This window comes from Sus scrofa, chromosome 6, assembly GCF_054392235.1.
Source record: "Sus scrofa isolate SSC_HxYL_T2T_F1_AM1 chromosome 6, Sscrofa_HxYL_maternal_Yorkshire_Landrace_v2.0, whole genome shotgun sequence".
In the NCBI taxonomy this organism is placed as follows: Eukaryota; Metazoa; Chordata; class Mammalia; order Artiodactyla; family Suidae; genus Sus; species Sus scrofa.
This window is the reverse complement of record NC_139388.1, coordinates 119,887,236-119,906,112: the sequence shown is the minus strand read 5'-3', so window position 1 is coordinate 119,906,112 and position 18,877 is coordinate 119,887,236. Positions and strand designations below refer to the sequence as shown.

At 42.1% G+C, this 18,877-nt stretch overlaps 2 protein-coding genes across 5 annotated transcripts in view; one reads left to right on the top strand and one right to left on the bottom strand.

The window, feature by feature from the left end:
• Positions 1 to 9,732, bottom strand: part of DSG2 (desmoglein 2) — a 54,093-nt gene extending 44,361 nt beyond the window's left edge. The window contains exon 1 of the mRNA XM_003356392.5: positions 9,635 to 9,732. Within this exon, the coding sequence (XP_003356440.1) occupies positions 9,635 to 9,673 (39 nt within the window). The 5' untranslated portion in view covers positions 9,674 to 9,732. The remainder of the gene's footprint in view (positions 1 to 9,634) is intronic.
• The window catches only part of LOC110261189 (uncharacterized), a 95,564-nt gene continuing 83,860 nt past the window's right edge, over positions 7,174 to 18,877 (top strand). For all 4 annotated transcript variants that reach the window (XM_084964424.1, XM_084964425.1, XM_084964422.1 and 1 more), the window contains exon 1: positions 7,174 to 10,188. In XM_084964424.1, the coding sequence (XP_084820550.1) occupies positions 9,410 to 9,940 (531 nt within the window). In that variant the 5' untranslated portion in view covers positions 7,174 to 9,409 and the 3' untranslated portion in view covers positions 9,941 to 10,188. The remainder of the gene's footprint in view (positions 10,189 to 18,877) is intronic.

The window sequence follows — 18,877 nt, the reverse complement described above, 5'->3', positions numbered from 1 at the left end:
GGCATGTGAATCACTCTGTTAAAACACAAGACTTCTTGGCCTCACCCCAGAGTTTCTGACTCAGTAGATCTGGGATGGGGTATAAAACCTGTATTTCTAACAAGTTTCCGGGTAATGCTGATTGCTGTTAGTCCAAAGATCATGCTTTTGAAAATAATTGTGTAAAATCACCGAGTAGCAAGGGGAAGGGAAGGAAAGCCTGGATAATTCAGGCTGGACAACAAGTCCTTAATTACAGAGATGTGTGAACAGATACATTCCAAATAAGGAAATTCAGCAAGTGAGTTCTTCCCATTATAAGAAGATTTTCTACTTTACAAGTAGTAATCAACTACAATAAGATAGCCTTAAACAGTGTTTTCTCCTGGCTCATACCTCTTCTTCTAGCTTCAGTTTTACTGATCCTGACCATTTATCATTTTTGCACTCTTTTACCATTTTACTGGTGTTTTCTATAATTGCTACAAATGCTTCGGGAATCAGGCAAAGTATAAGTAAATCTGAATAACGCATCTTTTCATATACATCTGTATAATACGTAATTTCTTAGACAAAAATGACAGTCTGTTTCTACCTTTTTGCTACAATATATTCCTGAAAATTACACTTAAAAATAGAAGAAACCCAATTTCCACCCCGCAAGTGTAAGAAAACCAAGAACTTCAGGTTGTCCTTTTCCACCACTAGATGGCACTGGTCTGTCAGTAAGTCAAACTTCAGGAACTACCAGAAACTGACCAACAATTTGATGCCAAGTTCCAAAGTGGAAAGTAGAAATTTTCAAATGGCTTCAAACAAGTGGACTGGCACAACTGTACAGTGAAAATCAATGATTTTAGAAAATTGTAAGAATACTTTTGTAGAACTGTGAAATCAGGTATATCTCAATTTACATTTCCTCTCTTTTTTCCTTTTTTGAATGATTCTATCTCATAACAACACTAAACCAATCATTTAGTTTCAGAAGTTCAGGCCTTACATATGACTAACTATAGAAAACTGCCTGCAAAAGGAGGTCATGGTGATCCCTTTGGATCGACCGGGAGGCATATGGTGTTGGGGGCCCTGGGTTCTACCCAGCTTCATCCATTAATAACAGTCACTAAATCCAGTTAATCAGCACACAATGGGTGCTCAAAAAATGTCAAATTATTTCCTCCACATCTACCTTTTCCCTACTGTAAGCTCCATGGTCTGCAGCTAAAAGACTGGCATGTAGCAGAAGCACAGCTAGCAACTGCTGAATATGTTAAAAGTCAAACAAAAAAACAATTACCACCCACCTTACCTGGGTATTAAATGCTTCTTCTAAACAAGTGAAATTCAGATTATTATTCCAACTTTTCCAAATATAGAGAGACACATGAACTCTTAGGTTTTTAAAGGATTCTCCTGTTCTAAGGCATTGAGCTAGTCTATAGATAAATGATATGTAGATCCTGTTCTGAAGAAGCTTAGTTCAGCAGGAGAGATAAAGCAGACATGAATTAATATAATTGAGATAGAAAAACTTCTTTGTGTGAATGTCAGCTGCAAAGGCAGTTCTGGGGAGCCCAGAAAGGGCAGAAATTACTTCCTCTTAGAGAAATCGGGAGAGGTTTGGGAGAGGGAGCAGACAGGAGATGGAAGGAAACAATCTGCTCTAGAGACTGTCATCTGCCAGAACACAGAGATGGAGGGCAACGAACAGGAAGTCTGGTGGTTTGACACCTAAACCATGTGATGGTGACAAGTAGAAAGTAAGGACAAAAAGTTGTGCTAAGGATCTCCACTGACCCTATAAGGACTGAGGAGTCATTACCAGCTTCCGATGAGAGATATTGTGCCACCAGAGCTTCAGAGAGTTGGTTTTTTTTTTTTTTTTTTTTTTGGCAGGAGACAGCTGAAGGTTAAAGTTATAGCTAGAGGAGATGAATGAGGACCAGTAATAGGGTAATGGCACTAGAATGGATGGGTGGAGGTGAGAGTCTTTAGGGAGTCAACATTAGCCATTGGCAATGCCCTTTGTTGGAGGGTGGGGAAAGGAGTCAGGGGGTATCAAAATTTTAGTTCTGAGTAGTTAGCAGATGCAATTCTCTAGAGCACAGATGATAAAAATGATGTTAGAATTATGAGGAAATCCTTTGAGTAAGGAAAAGAGAGTAGATGCTGAAAAGCAGGGCATCGCTGCAAAGGGAGGCATGGGTCACTGCACAGAGTCCCAAGGGTGCACCCTCTCAGGCACTGCTGCTACCGCCCATCCCTTGCCCCCCAAGATCTGGTATGTCTCCTGGTGATGTGGGTACAGCACATACTTCTGTGCCTGGTCAGAAAACCACTGCAGCTTCCTGGAGGTGCAAGGACCCTCAGCAAAGTACTATGGAAGCAAAGGAAGGAGAAATTTGAAAGAATAGACAACTGCCAGTGTTAAAAGAAAATAACTGAGCAAGGCCCCCTGCCCAATTTCCCAGTTAGCACTTTTGGGGTAAGGAGAGTGGATCTTTAACAGGAGGCAGGGGGATGGGCCATTTATTTATTTTTAGTCTGTATTGTAGGCAACTTGAAAGTGTTGTGGCATGGAGGTACTTCAGAAAAAGGGGAAATTGGACCTCTCTCTTCTCTCCCATCCAAATCTGCCTTCTCATTCCCCCATTAGCTGGGCAGCACCTGCTTGCCTAGTGAAAGAAATTGCCATGCAGGTATGATTTTGAAAATAAGACCTAGAAAAGTGGCACAGAGTAGGTGCTCAATAATTCTTGCTGAATAAATGAATGTACCAAAGCTTAACCAATCAAAAGGATATCTGCATTTTAAAAAAAACAGAAGTAATATCGTAGTTCCATTGTGGTGCGGTGGGAATGAATCCAAATAGTATTCACAGGACACGGATTCCATTCCTGGCCTTGCACAGTGGTTGGAGATCTGGTGTTGCTGTGACCTGTGGTATAGGTCGCAGGAGCGACTTGGATTCTGCGTTGCTATGGCTGTGGTGTAGGCCTGCAGCTGTAGCTCCGACTGGACCCCTAGCCTGGGAACTTCCATATGCCATGTGTCCAGCCCTAAAAAGCACAAAAATAAAAAATAGAAATAAAAATACAAAGGTAAGCTGAATCCCTAATTAGAAGCTCTATTTGTTAATCACCCTTTCTCAATGGGTTGGGGGAACGGTGCTACCATCATCTCTGATAGGAAAAGTTTTCCTAAGTGGCCAGGTTTTTTTGTGGGTTTTTTTTGATGGTTCTGTAGATTGCTGGATGTTTAGCATCTCTGGGTTTGGAATACTAAACATCAGTAGTGTCCTGCACCTTCTGACATCCAAAATGCTCCTTCCATACCCCCTTGTCCCTGCACGTTTTCTTGAGCATCTTTTAGAAAAAAATTTTTAACTATAGTTGATTTACAGTGTTGTGTCCATTTCTGTTGTACAGCAAAGTGACCCAGTTATATATACATGAATTCTTCTTTTTGCCTTTTGTCTTTTCAGGGCCGCACCCACGGCATGTGGAGGTTCCCAGGCTAGGGGTCTAATCGGAGCTACAGGTGCCAGCCTACACCACAGCCACAACCATGCTGGATCCGAGACGCATCTTTGACCTACACCACAGCTCATGGCAAACGCCAGATCCTTAACCCATTGAGCGAGGCCAGGGATCAAACCCAAAACTTCATGGCTCCTCGTTGGATTTGCTTCTGCTGCACCATGATGGGAACTCCCATAAATTCTTATTCTTACATTATCCTCCATCATGTTCCATCACAAGTGATTAGGTATAGTTCCCTGTGATTTCCTTGAGAATCTTTGATCCCAAACCAACTCTCCTGCCAGGCTGTCCCCTCCTTCCACTGTACTTACTGTCTGGGCTCTTCCGCCAGTCTTTGATCACAGCATCCTACGTTCTGGAATGCTTTTTTTTTTTTTTTTTTTATTAAGATAATGACGGACAATTATACCCAGTCAACTACTATCTCGTCTTTCTCCATCCCTTCCTGAATAACTCAACAAACATTCACCTTTTCATTTCCTTATTGATTTGAACACCTCCCTAAAAAAGCTCTCTTGTCAGTAAGCCCTCTGTGGATTCCCCTGGTACCAAGAAAGCTGCAGACTCATCTTTCTGCATGTTGTTTTGCCTTGCTTTCTGGGTTCCAGCTACACGTTCTTTCAGTTCTTTCAGGGAATCACGTACCCTTGTCTCTGCATATGCTCTTCTCTCTACCTAGAACATTCTTCCTCTTCCTTCCCTTCACATTACATCACTAATTTATAACTGTTCTCAGGGCTTAGCTGGGATGCTCAGTGCTGGAGTGCCTTCTGAAGGCTCCATGGTACCATGGGTTCTTTTATCATTCCTCTTCTTACCACTGCCCATTTGGAATTTAGTCATTTACTTGTTTAAATGACTATAAGCAAAATGAGAACAGAATAGCTCTGCCTTTTCTAGCACACTGTCTAAAACTGAGCAGGGAATTGCAAAATAGTGGTCATATGTGGTTAGCTCCTACCTAGTTTATTTTCTTGCAGACATTATCCAACTTACTCTTAGAATATGGTACAAATCCTGGTGTTCCAGCTTCCTTCATCCTAATCACCAAGCTTGCATACGTAAAAACCCCAATACATTTTTAAAATTATTTGAAATAAACAAAAACTGTGCAATGTCACATGTGGTAAACATCTGAAACTTTAAATTTAACTGAGAAAGCAATCTTTCATCATATGTGGATTATATGTTTGAAAACTATTATCAGCTGTTAAAATCTACAGCACAGTGAAAGACAGAAAAAAAAAGCTGTTATTAAGAAATGCTAGAATTGCTCTTAAGCTCATTTATAATTTCAATGAAGTTTTCTTTTTTACCACAATTTGGCAGTTTAAAAAATACCAAGCCCTATTCAATGTGTAATTTCTTTCCCATCCAAATATTTGCATGCTTCATTCATGAATAAACTCTTTTGCAAAATATATAATATCTGATAATCAGATTAACTGCAAAGTTTCTATCAATACATGGACCTCAGCCTTGGTGATTTTTAACTTAGCTCATAAGTTTTCTAGTGATCAGGGAGAATTTAGACTAAAGTAATGCTCATCAGATCTTTTTGTGACATACTTTCCCCTAAGTGTATAATCAAAGAAGCTTCTGTGAAGAGCTGCCATTTCCTCATTACCTATTAATGTTCAGAAACAAAAACAAATGTTAAAGCATACATCTGTAAAATTCCTGGATATGATAATTGATTATCCTTGTAAGCGTCAATATATACCATCTAACTTATACGTGAATTTATTCAAAATCGGTTATCCAGTTGCATATTAGAACATTAAGTGTAACACCGATGTCATTGAAAATTTATAGATGAACCTACTTGTAATGGGCTGAATTGTGTCTCTCAAGAGAAGACATACTGAAGTCTCAACCCCCGTATCTCCGAATATGACCTTATTTAGAAATAGGGTCTTTGCAGATATAGCCAAGTTGAGGTCATGAGTGTGAGCCTTGATCCAAGAGGATCAGTGTCCTTATAAAAAAGGAAATATGGACACAGACTAAGACATGCATGAAGAGACCCAGGAAGACTGTGTCCATGTGAAGACAGAGGATTGGAGTATCCAATCCTCCAAGGGGAGGAATGCCAGAGATTGCTGGCAAACCACCCATCACTGGGAAGAGGCAAGGAAGGAAACCACAGGTTTCAGCCCACACCCTGACTTCGGATTTCTGGTCTCTAAAACTAAGACAATAAATTTCTGTTTTAAGCCACCCGGTTTTTGGAACTTTGTTACAGCAGCCCTAGCAAACTAAAACATTAGGAGATTAAACTGTTCACAATATAATTTGTTACCACTGAATCATTAGAATGTAGTTTGATTTTGAAGGACAAGCTTAATTTAGTCAAAGGCAAAACTGAGGCAACCATCAGAAATCTCTCCAAGTGCTGTCTTTAGCAGTCTGTGGAAACCTGTGGACCTCTTCTCAGAATAATGTTTTTAAATTTATAAAATAAAAAATACTGGATTATGAATGAACCCACTTATATTGAAACAGTTATCAGAATTTGTTTTTTTTTTTAAAAAAAACACCCATTTGCGATGCAGTCATGTCATGTACTTCATTGTCGACACATTAAATAAGATATAGTAGAAAGTCTGCTAGTGATGAGAAAAATGGTATTTTGAGATACTTATGATGTGAAAATATTTGTGAATTCTATTGTTTAGAGTCACAAATACTGCTATGCTATGGCAGTGTCTTTCCTATACACATAATTTAAAGAAATGCCAAACTTTAGTTAGACATTGATGAGAATAGGTATATTAATTTATTCCCAGCCATGTCTATGGATCTTCTGAATCCTATCTATGGATCAGTGGATTCCAGATAAAGAGATCTTGGAGAGGAAAGATTCTCTGGCTTTATTTAAAAAACTGCCTCTGTTTCCCCTCTTCACAGAGATGGGATAGACGACTGTGTGATAGTTACATGGGTGCCACTCAACATCTCCCTTCCGCTTTGTCTCCCTGAACCTCAGAGGGAAGCTAAAGACCAAATATCACAGACTCCCAGCAGCTAAGGTTCTGAATGTGCTTTAGGGTCAACACCCAGCATTTACGTGAGACTTGAAAGAAGGAAGTGAAGGTCTGCTGTTCTTGCTGGCGAGCACAGAAGTGGATGGAGCTGGGGTTTTGCAGCAATCTGACTCTGGCTAGAGTGCCCATCACTAGGCTCATGCATGCCAAGAGGCAGGGTCCTGGCACATTCCGTTGGTATGTATCCAAGCAAACCTGGCATGGTTCTCGAGCTGGCAGTGGAAGTAGCATCCTGATCAAGGCTGTTTCCACACTGTGGGGTGGAAGTGTTGGTTCCTGATCACAGGAGCTCCTCAAGGGCTTGGGGTTCTGCTGGATGGCTTTGAAGTCACTATTGACAGCGCAAAATGGGCTGTTTCCACAGGATGCCGTCAACACAATGCCCTGAAGCACTTCTCTTCTTGCTCTAAGTAGCCAGAGTGAATTCTGTGATCTGCAACTGAACTCTGACCCATTCACACTGTAATTTATATTCCCTTCTATAAAAGACCTGGGTCCTGGAGAGCTACTTCTCTCAGAATAGCTGCTTTCCATTCTTTACTAAAAGCTATACTTCCAACTTCAACTTCAAACACATCAGGGAAAAATGCTGAACTGCTCTTTTTTTTTTTTTTTTTTTTTTTTTTTGTCTTTTTGCCTTTTCTGGGGCTGCTCCCGCAGCATATGGAGGTTCCCAGGCTAGGGGTCTAATTGGATCTGTAGCTGCCAGCCTACTACGCCACAGCCACAGCAACACAGGATCCGAGCAGCGCCTGTGACCTACACCACAACCCACTGAGCAAGGCCAGGGATCGAACCAGCAACTTCATGGTTCCTAGTTGGATTCGTTAACCATTGAACCACAACAGGAACTCCCTGAACTGTTCTTTGACCAAAAATAAACATACTCAAATTTATATCTTGTAAAATATTACAGAAAATACGAAAATAAACGTACTCAAATTTATATCAGATAAAAATACAAGAATTTTGCTCATCATCACTTATAATCATTATAAAATTATAATCACTTCTTTTCTTTTTTTTTTTTTTTGTGTGTGTGTCTTTTTGCCATTTCTTGAGCTGCTCCCTCGGCATATGGAGTTTCCCAGGCTAGGGGTTGAATCGAAGCTGTAGCCGCAGGCCTAGCCAGAGCCACAGCAACGCGGGATCCGAGCCACGTCTGCAACCTACACACCACGGCTCACGGCAACGTCGGATCCTTAACCCACTGAGCAAGGCCAGGGACCGAACCCGCAACCTCTGGGTTCCTAGTCGGATTCGTTAACCACTGCGCCACGACGGGAACTCCAAATTTTTTTTTTTTTTTTTTTTAATAATCACTTCTTAAAAGGGCAATTATTGGAGTTCTCTGGTGGCTCATCAGGTTAAAGATCTGGTTTGCCACTGCTGTGGCTCTGGTTACTGCTGGGGCGTGAGTTCAATCCTCGGCCTAGGAACTTCCGCATGCCGAGGGAGTGGCAAAAAAAAAAAAAAAAAAAAAAAGCAGTTATTGCCCAATAAAGTAAACATACTGAATTACTAAAGTAAAAAATATGCCTAAATTATGTACCTATTTCTCTGTAAATGAAATTGGCCTGCTTGTTATACCATTTGAAGATAAAGACAATTTCTTTTCCTACTTGCAAGGATTTAATAATTAACCCTCAAACTGAGCCAGTTGCTACGTTAGTTTGGTTATCTCCTTAGCCAGGAAGTACCATGGTGAGGGATCTAGTTGCTCTGTTATTCTGGAGGCCAAAAAGGAAACCCCAAATTTTCTTTGAAAAGTTTTAATAACAAAACAAACTTGAATTGAAAATTACCTCAATGACTTGGGCAAAATGAAAAGATAAAAAGAGCATGAAAATAACCGGCGCCCAACGGTCCTAAATAGCATGCAAAAGAGAGTTCACCGAAATTCCTAGACTGCATTAGTCATGTTTCTTCTTTCTATGTGATAAACACAAAAGTTCCGGGAAAAATTTTTTCCCTCCTCTGTTGCAATTCTGGGATAGAGAAAAGGCAATCTCTTGGAAGTTAGAATTTTTAATACAAAGTGTACTTGTATACTTTTCACCATTACATAAGAAAACAATACGATCTTGTACCTAATCTCTATGAACATACATCTGCTAAGTCCCTAGAAGGTGAAAGCACACCTATATTAGTAGGATAACTGTCACTGTATCAAAACCCATTTGGCAAACACCTACAGGCCAGGTACATTTCTCAATTACGTGCAGTTACTTTAACAAACGGAAAACAAATATTTAAAACCCAATAAAAGTCTAAAAACCAAACATAAGAAAGGTAGCACTAGAGACTGAACACTGTTTTCCAATTTAATAACTTCTGCAAACCCCATTTGACAGTGGCTCTGCACTTCGATTTTCTGTTAAGTTTTTAAAATAAAATAAAAAATCATAGAACTTTTACATTTGTTCATTACCTTTAACACTAGGAGATTGTTTTAAAACACCAACTTTGTGAACTTTAAGTTCAAATTATATGTGGGTGAGTTTAAGAGTAACGTGGCTTTAAGGGAAAAATCTCTAAACTGTGTAAAACACATTTAAAGAACGACTGGGGCCCTTTGCCGCATTCTAGGAATACAGGTATTTCCCCGGCCCCCTCTCCCCCCAACACCCACCCCTACCCCGCCCTGGTCACTGACGCGCACGGGTGGCTGGAGCCGGGGGACCCTGCAGACACAAGCAAGGAAGGAGGCGCGGCCGCTGCCTCCATGTTGCCGTCGGGGACTCCAGACAAAGCCCCGATCTCCGGGACCGGTGTCCCCACTCCAAGGCTCACTACACCCACAGATCGCAGACACCACAAGACACTAGGGCTGGTGCGTGGATGCAAGAAAAAAGGAACTTCGCCAGGTTCCCACCATCCCGTTCGGCCCCAGCGAAGCTCCAGGGTCCGCGCTCACCACCGCCTGCCCGGCCCTTTCCCACCTCCGGGCACAAAGAGGAAGCATCGGGCAGGCTCCCTGGCGGAAGGGGGCAGGTTTGGGCGCGAGCCGGGCGCCGGCGAAGTCCTGGCTCGTTCCGGGCGCCGCGCCCCGACTCCTGCACTTACCAGGAGAAGCAGCAGCGCGCCCTCCGCGCCCCGCGCCATCGCCTCCGCCTAGGGCCGCTCGCACTGCTGGCTGCCTGCGTCCCCGTGAGCGCGCACCCGCTCCTCCCCGGCGCCCCCGCCCCGAGGGTCCCCTCCCCCGCGGCGGCCGCGCGCCCAGCCCAAAGGCGCGGTTCCAGGTGTGGCCGCCGCGAGAAAATGGAGCCCGGAGCGCGGCCGAACTGCCTGTGCCGAGGGTGGGGACCGCGCCTAGGAGGGAGGCTCACGGTGGACTCCCACCCCCTGCCGCACACGCACCTGGAGCCGTAACGTCCCGGGGTTGGGGACTTTGAGTGGCAGGCCGCGCCCCGCCGCCCTTCCCTCCTCGACCCCTCTTCGGTGGAGCCAGGCCTTGCTCTCGGCAGCTGAGACCTGCAGCGGCGCGATGAGCCAGGAGGCCGCCCGAAGGTCCAGCGCTTGGTGGCTGTGCGCGAGGCCCGGGTGGCGCGGAGACGACAGCGGACCGGCCTCGGGGCGGCCGCGGTGCCTGGTGCAAAAGTTCTGGAGCACTATTTCAGGTGGTTGTCTCCACGAAGGTTTCTCACCTCTTTCCTACGGCCCTGTCCTTTGCGTTTAACAGGTTTGCCCTTTGTCTGGCTCAGGGAGAAAGTAGTTAGAAGAGGCACACATGATCCAAAGGGACAGTTCTTTGATCCCCTTTTGACTAGCCTCTACTAGGAGAAAACTCTAAAGGTGTAAAGGGGAAAATACACAAATCGATATGATTTACGAAATCTCTGACACAAAGCGTCACTCGAGATCAGAATCCTTTCTCTGATACTTAGTTGTGTAACCTGGATAACCTCTCTGTTTCTTCTCTGTGCCTGTTTCCACATCTGTCAAATGGGATTAATAGCCCCCAACAAATAGGGCTGTTGTGCCAATTAAATCAGAAAATCTATGTGAAACGTTCTGTGGCGTCTAGCACATACGGGTTCAGCAAATGATTGTGTTATAATTATTATTGCGAGAGTAAATACTAAATTGAATTCTTGAAAAACAGAAACACTAGAATCAGCACCAGATTAGAATATTTGTAAGAAAGGCTAATTATTGATATTTTAAGTATATTGGAAGTATACAAAAGTATAGAGGATTGATTTGCTACTAGAAAGACAAGTCTGGCATCAAGGTTGATCAAAATATCAGTTTCCTTTGTGGTTAAAAGTGCTCTGTGCCCCCGCCCAAAGTATCTCTATCCTTCTTTCCACAGTTTGCATCGTTCCACTTCTTCATATCCAGTACAATGGCCGTCTCCTTCTTAGTCCCTTTCTTCTTCAGCTGCCAAGGACCACTGCCTCTTTGAGTTGAGAATCCCCTTTTCCTCTATTTGTTTAGGGATTAACTGATAAATTAATAGTGTTATTTAAGTGTCTGTGGCTAAATTGAGCACTAAGTATCTAGAAGGAGTGTGCTTAGTTTCCCCCTCTGTTTCCAGTGCCTGGAACAGTGCTGAGTACCATGTTAGACTCTTAATAAACATTGGTTGCCTCGTTGAATCAGGAGGAAAGAATGTCTTCTAGTTTCCAGTCCTTTCTCATGAGCTAGAAGTGGGTGAATCACACCTTGGTGATAATTCTCATTCCCGATCACTGCTGAGAAAACTTCTAATTAAACAAGGCAGGCTTTACCAAAACACTCACAAATCATCCCTGGAAACTATATGTAAGTCCTCTAACAGTGCTCTTGTAACTGAGTCCTATATGCAAGTATTTAGGCCTTATTATCCAGAGGATGATCTCTGTTTAGTAATGAAGATAATTGGTAGCTTTCAGAATGAGAAATAGCCAAGGCAAATTTTATTTGTTGGATAATTTACTCGCCCCTGGAGGCTGTCAAAGGCAGTTTCAGGGTAGTCTTCCTCTATAATACTATTGCAAGGCTTTTAAGAGATGGTGTCATTGGCAAGATGACAATCCAATGAGATGGTATGTCATTCTTGAATTATTTCCTTGTTGAAAATTCTGAAACTTCTGACTCAGTGACTTGAAGGGATCTCTTGGAAGTCCGTTCATACATAGCTGATTCTCTAGCACCTGACATGAGAGTCAGTCTATTTCATAAATCTCTTTGCTCAGAACAAATGCCATTACCAATGAAGTGCTGATTGCTTTAAAATAAAACAAAGTGTTTATAAGATGTGAAAGATTTAACTTACAGGTTTTCCCCCCCAAATTAGTTGAACATTATGGTAAATATGCTTTTCTTACAACATGTATTTATAATGCAGCAGTTTAAAATATACTTTGTGCAAATAATTAGCTTAACATCTAGTTATATTCAAAATATCTGAGTTATGTTTCCCAGTATGCTTAGCTTCACACGTACACACAGGTGAGAATAAGCTTCAAGTGATTAACTTATTAGACTCATCTCGTAATATTATCTAAAACAAAAATTTTATTTAACCAAAAAAGTTTCATAAGGACCAACAAAGATTAAAGTGCCCTTTTCTACTGTTACTGCCGTCTTACTCCCTACCCACTCCAGGATTAAAAATCAGTTTATAAATCAACATAGTATAAATGGCTAATCGTTTTAATAGACAGCTAAAACCATTCAACTCCATTGAATGTCCCAATGATTGTATATGTTAGAATTAACATTACTGTGCTTAGAAGCAAAGCACAGAAATGTGTGACTGTTATAAAAAATGGTTACAGTGCCCAAGAGACATAAAATATTGGTTAATAAAGGGTATTTGAAATAGGGAATATAGCCAATATTTTATAGTAACTGTAAGTGGAGCATAACCTTTAAAAATAGTGAATCAGTATGTGGTACACCTGTAATTTATATAGTATTGAATATCACCTATTCTTCAGTTAAAAAATAAAGGGTATGTAGATACAGGAAAAATTATGAAATATATCTAGGTAAAGTGAGAAGGACCATAAAAGGAGGAGTTTTTTTTCTGGTTTAGTTCCTCTCATTTTTTTCTCATATTTTCAACATTAGTTTGTCTCTGTTTAACAAACATTTAATTTGCATTTTATTGGCGATGCAAAGATAAGTAGTCCAAGAAACAAAAATTGATGCTTATGAAATAATAGAACTATAACTAACTTATCAACTACTACAAATGCTGTGGTAGAACTATGTGCAGAATATAAAACAAACATAGGGAAGAGAATATCTAATTCATTCTTCTGACCATGAGAGTAGAGGCAGCTTTTTTGGAGGGGTTGGGATAGAGTGGTGTTGTGAGCTGATACTTTAAAGGATGAATAATTGTGAAGGAGACATTGTTTATGCTAGAGTAAATCAGAGTAAATCAGGGCATAAACAGTGTTGGTGAAGAGTCAGAGGTTTCAGATTTATCCATGAAAAATTTTTTTTTCATCACATTGACACACACAGGGGAGTCAGAAGTAAAAGCTTGTGTGTGTGTGTGTGTGTGCGCGCGCGTGCGTGTGTGTGTGTGTGTGTGTGTGTGTGAAAATTGAATTTGAGATATTAGGGCTATACCCAATGAGAAGAGTCTAGCAGGTAGTTTGAAATGAGAACATAATTGCAGGTAGATTTAATAGGCAGAAAAAGTTACCTTATTTTCTTTCTTGTTGGCTGTTCGTTCTCAATATATTTCTTATTCTTTGCCTACTTGTTAAATGCTCATGCCTGGGAGTCCCCTGGTGGCCTAGTGGTTAAGGATCTGGTGTTGTCACTGCTATGGCTCAGGTTACTGCTGTGGTGCAGGTTTGATCCCTGGCCCAGGGAGTTCCTCATGCTGTGGGCATGGCCAAAATGCTTATGCCTTTGAGTTCTTTCTTTTCCATCTTTTCTTCTTACTCGGTACCCAGCATGATTCTGTAACCACTCCTGTTGTACAAATCCATTACTGCCTTCTCTCCTGAGCTTCAAACATGGCACATAACCATTTGGCTATTTCATAGGGACCTCCAACTACCAATAATTTTGTAGGGATCTCAAACTGAGCATAGTGACAAAAAGATTGCCCTATCCCTTACACTTCTCCAGCTCAAGCTCAGTACTTCTTCATGTGCCTTGTCAATCTGACCACCTAACATCAATTATTCCATTCTTTTCATATCCAATTACTATACTTAACTTTTCTTTCATTGTCTGTGGCTCTGTTCAAAATGATCCTACAGCCTGTACAGCAGCAATCACACTGTGGTTTATGGTTTGTTTATCTATGTCTGCTACTTCAATTATTTTTCTTTCTTAAGACTGCTCTTTTTTTAAGAGCAGAGGCCGTTCATATTCAGAGTGGGCCCAACTCATTGTATCCAGTACGTAATAAATGATCAGTAAAGATTTGCTGAACCAAGCCCACAAAGAAGGAACTGATTACAAGTGGAAAAGGTGTATAATGGGGGAAAATGTTTGAAATATCTACTGTGGATGAATTAATAGTGCATCTGGTCAGAAAATGTTGATCTGGGTTTGTGTGCATGTGTGTGCGTGTGTCTGTGATGCACAAACAATATGCATTCACACATACATGCATGTGTGTTGGTGTGTGTTTTGTGTGTTTTGTCCAACAATACTGCACCAAGAGTGGGAGAGGAGTAGCAGATGGTGGGTGTGAGTCAGAGTTTCAGAGTGACCTGGCTGATAGTTAAGAGGTGTACGTATCTGGGATATACTGTGCCTGGAGATGAGTGTGGCAGAAGTTGAGTGTGGACAGGGCAGGGCTGGAGAAGTTCAGGGGCAGGTTGAGAGGAATGTATTGTACTGGGGGTGGAGAAATGGGAGCGGACCATCCTTCCCCTTAATCCTGGAGAAGGTCTCGTCTCCTTTTCCACAGAAGCCCAGGCAGAAGTAACATTTACAGATGTTATATGTCAGGGTGATGAATTTTTCATGGTCTGTCTGGGTGGAAGGACCAAGAGCCATGCCCGTTTTAGGCAGTGAGAAAGGAGCATTGGCTGACTTTGGGGCAGGGGGAGGCCTCAATGACAGGGTGGGAGAGTTCCCATTGTGGGTCAGCAGGTTAAGAACCTGACATAGTATCCATGAAGATGCAGGTTTGATCCCTGTCCTTGCTCTGTGGGTTAAAGATCTGGTGTTGCCACAAGCCGTGGCGTAGGTCACACGCAGATGTGGCTTGCATCTGGTATTGCTGTGGCTGCAGGGGAGGGCCAGCAGCTGTAGCGCCCATGTGACCCCAAGCCTGGGAACTTCCATATGCCTCAGGTGCAGCCCCAAAAAGAAAAAAACAAAAACCAAAAAACCCCCAAGACCCAAAAAAAGCAGATTGGGAAAGCTTTGTGGCCTTTCTGATCTAGAACTGAGAGAGTAATAACCAAAGCCTAGCAGACTGCAAGCCCTGTGGTCTAGTGCAGAGAAGCCAAGATGTCCTTGGTGAATAGTCACCATGCTGTGGGGCAGCAGCAGTCGGCCCTGAGCATGGGCACAGATGCTGACACCCTGCCAGAGCTAGAGCCACACTTGAGCTGTTCCCCAAGTTTCCTCCTCGTGAGTCAGTAGCTGAGGACTGACTACTCAGACTTACTTTGAGTTTCATGACCTCCTCTAATTCTGACTTAGAGATTTTGTTAGATAGAAATGTTTGAACATCACCAAACTAGTTAGGTAAAACTTTGATACAAAAAAAGGCAATGGGAAAAAAAGTACTCCTGATAATTTAGTTTTAACAATCACAGTAATCCTTACCAGCTTGTCTGAGGTCATTTGTAGTTAAAAAAAAATTTTTTTTAGGGCTGCTCCTATGGCATATGAAAGTTCCCAGGCTAGGGGTCAAATTGGAGCTGCAGCTGTCAGCCTCCACCCCAGCCACAGCAACGCCAGATCTGAGCCATGTCTGTGACCTACACCCTAGCTCATGGCACCACCAGATGCTTAACCTACTGAGTGAGGCCAGGGATCGAACCTGTATCCTCATGGATACTAGTCGGATTAGTAACCCACTAAGCCACAACAGGAACTCCTAAAAGTTTTAGGGTTTTTTTTTTTTTTTTTTTTAAGTCCCTGAACCAAAAGGACTTAAGGAAGTTGTCAACATTATTCATGGGCCAGAGAATTAGAGGAAGACGTAATTGCAGAACGAGGTTAGGCTCAGCAGAGAAAACGCAATAGTCTCTCCTTGGGTCTAGGTAGAGTGCTGAACCAACATCTCAGGAGACTTTTTTCAAAACAAGTCGTACACTCATTTTAGAAGGTGATAAGACTATAATAATGCTGGATTGAGGTGGGAAGAAAGCAGTGATTGTCTGGAAACCCTCGGCAAGGTCATGATGGCCTCACCCTCACGAGGAACTGACTAATGTCTGAAGTTCTTTAGTTGAAGGCTCCCTTTGCTGATACATGCGTGTTCCTGGGAGGTGGCATGCTAAACCCTTATCAGTTATTTACATCACAGCATGATACCACAAATACACCAGGCATGCTCCACCTCGTCCTCTCCACTTCTTTCCCTAGAAGGTTCTGCTCCAGACATGCACAAGGTTTATTCCCTCACTCTTCACTTTTTTCCTCCCTCAAATATTGCCTTCTCAGTGAGGTCTTTTCCGACCACCCATAACAAAGTTATAATTACTCCCACCCCAAGAGCTCCCCACCCCCTTTCCTACTTCATTTTTCCTTGGCACACCACGCTCTAAAAGACTGAGCGTACTATGTATTATCTGTCACCACTCATTAGAATGTAAGCTTCACGAGGGCTGGGTTTTTTCTCCATGAACTTTTGTGTATCCAGCACCTAAACAGTGCCTGGCCCATTGCATTGTCAGTCTTCAGTAAATCGTAGTTGAATGTGTGAATGAAAGAATAGTGAATATGTTTGCAAGGTTATTTTGGAGGATAGACTGGTGTGTGTGCGTGTGTGTGTGTGTGTGTGTGTTTGTATGTGTGTGTAAAATGAGGATAGAGGGGAAAAGAGCAGAGACCGTTATATTCCTGGAAGGACGTGAGTAAATGTCACCAAACTGAGGTAGAATTCCCAGGCTAGGCATCAAACCCACACCACGGCAGTAAGCTGAGCTGCTGCAGTGACAACGCCAGGTCCTTAACCCACTGCACCACAAGGGAACTCCTTTATCTCATACTTCCATCATGGGTGAGCCTGCTAAGGCTTTCTGAACAGTGTAAAGTTGCAGTTGTTCAGAGGCCATTTCTGTGTTCTTCCTTTCCTTCCAGACTCCCTTCCCCACAGGAGGGGCAAAGTGTGAAATTATCAACAATATGGAAAATCCCTTGCCCTCCAGAGATGAACAAAGTTAAGCCTTGTTACAAGAGTGTGGTTCTTGGGAATGTTGATGTTATCTCCCCCACCTATTTTTTTCTGAAGAAAAATTTCAGAATAAATCTCCGGCTTTGATTCACCCTAGGGTTTGTTTATAGGCATTCTTGGAAAGATAAGGGAAATAGCAGTGACTAGGGAGGAGAGTTTGGTTGCTAATAGCAGCCCTGGCCTTGCGACCATTGCCTGTGCAACCGGACATGTAGGGCTGGGTAGTACGAGTGTACAGGCAGGTACAGGAGCGTTTGCTCAGAGTGTCAGGCAGAAACCATCATGCTGACCCAATGTGCCTAACTGAGCCTAGAGAGACCCACCGGAAAAAACCCTCAGAGGACAGAAAAGAATGCTGGTTTCTTGGCAGTTACTTCATTTATTTGCACGTAAACAAGTGATATTCTCACATATCCAGAAAAAGTGAAGTAGAAGCGATGCAGTAGCTTTGGAGAGCGAAAGTGGAAGTAAAACACTGGCTTTAAAGATCTTTTTAAAATGATCTGATTGATGATGATAAATACTTTAGTAGAGAGAGGCAGAATCTCAAAAATAAATAATAATTTCGGAGTTCCCGTTGTGGCTCAGTGGTAACGAACCCAGCTAGCATCCATGAGGATGCATGTTCGATCCCTGGCCTTGCTCAGTGGGTTAAGGATCTGGCGTTGCCATGAGCTGTGGTGTAGGTCACAGCTGCAGCTCCGATTTGACCCCTAGCCTGGACATTTCCATATGCCACAGGTGTGGCCCAAAAAGAAAAAGAAAAAGAAAAAAAATTTCCGTTTTAAAGAAAAAACAGGGATTCCAAGAAATTAACTTATTTTAATTAACTTTCAACATTAATCTTGGTGGTGGTTTTTAAATTTTAGTCCCATGCAACTTGATGTAATAATTTGTTAATCAAGGTCTGAAACTTAGTGAATGATTTACTTATTGAAACGATTAGAGCACATTTAAAGTTATTCAGTAATGATACTACTTACCTACATTTTTATATCCCCTCCTTGGGTGGAGAAGGAGGTTGATTCCTGCTGGCAAGGCAAATGGAGCCTCAGGGGGAACTTGTCCATGAGAGGGTGTGAGCTTGTCATTGTTGTCTGTCACACATGTCACGTAGAAAATATATTGGGGACCACTGCCTTGGAGGACACCCTGTGAGCTATGGGGAGCAAAAGTTATGATACTGTTATTCTTGAATCCCAAATGTGATATTATGAATGGCAAATTATTTCTAGTAATTATTTCATAGTAATTTTACTTTTATAACAAAAATAATTGAAAATCTTTTTTTTTTTTTTTTGGCCACGCCCTTGGCATAGGAAAGTTCCTAGAGCCAGGGATTGAACCTGTGTCATAGCAGCCCAATTTGCTGCAATAACAATGCCAGATCCTTAACCCGCTACACCCTAAGAGAACTCCTGAAAATCTATTAATATGATACAAAATAATTTAATACATCAGTACACACCCAGAGAGAATTGAAGCAGTCTTTCTGATATCATAGAAGAGAATCAAGATGTCTCTAGTGTCTGAGCATTTCAGGGAAGTGCTCTTAAACCTGTTTTGTTTTAACCATACACCACTTTTGCTTTTGCTCTTATTTTTTCCGCAGACTTATTTTGAGTTTCATGACCTCTTCTAATTCTGACTTAAAGTAGAGATTTTGTTAGACAGAAATATGTTCAAACATCACCAAACTAGTTAAGTAAAACTTTGATACAAAAAAAGGCAATGGGAAAAAAAATTACTCCTGATAATTTAGTTTTAACAATCACAGTAATCCTTACCAGCTTGTCTGAGGTCATTTGTAGTTAAAGATTTTTTTTTTAGGGCCACTCCTGTGGCATATGAAAGTTCCCAGGCTAGGGGTCAAATTGGAGCTGCAGCTGTCAGCCTCCACCCCAGCCACAGCAACACCAGATCTGAGCCATGTCTGCAACCTACACCTTAGCTCATGGCACCACCAGATGCTTAACCTACTGAGTGAGGCC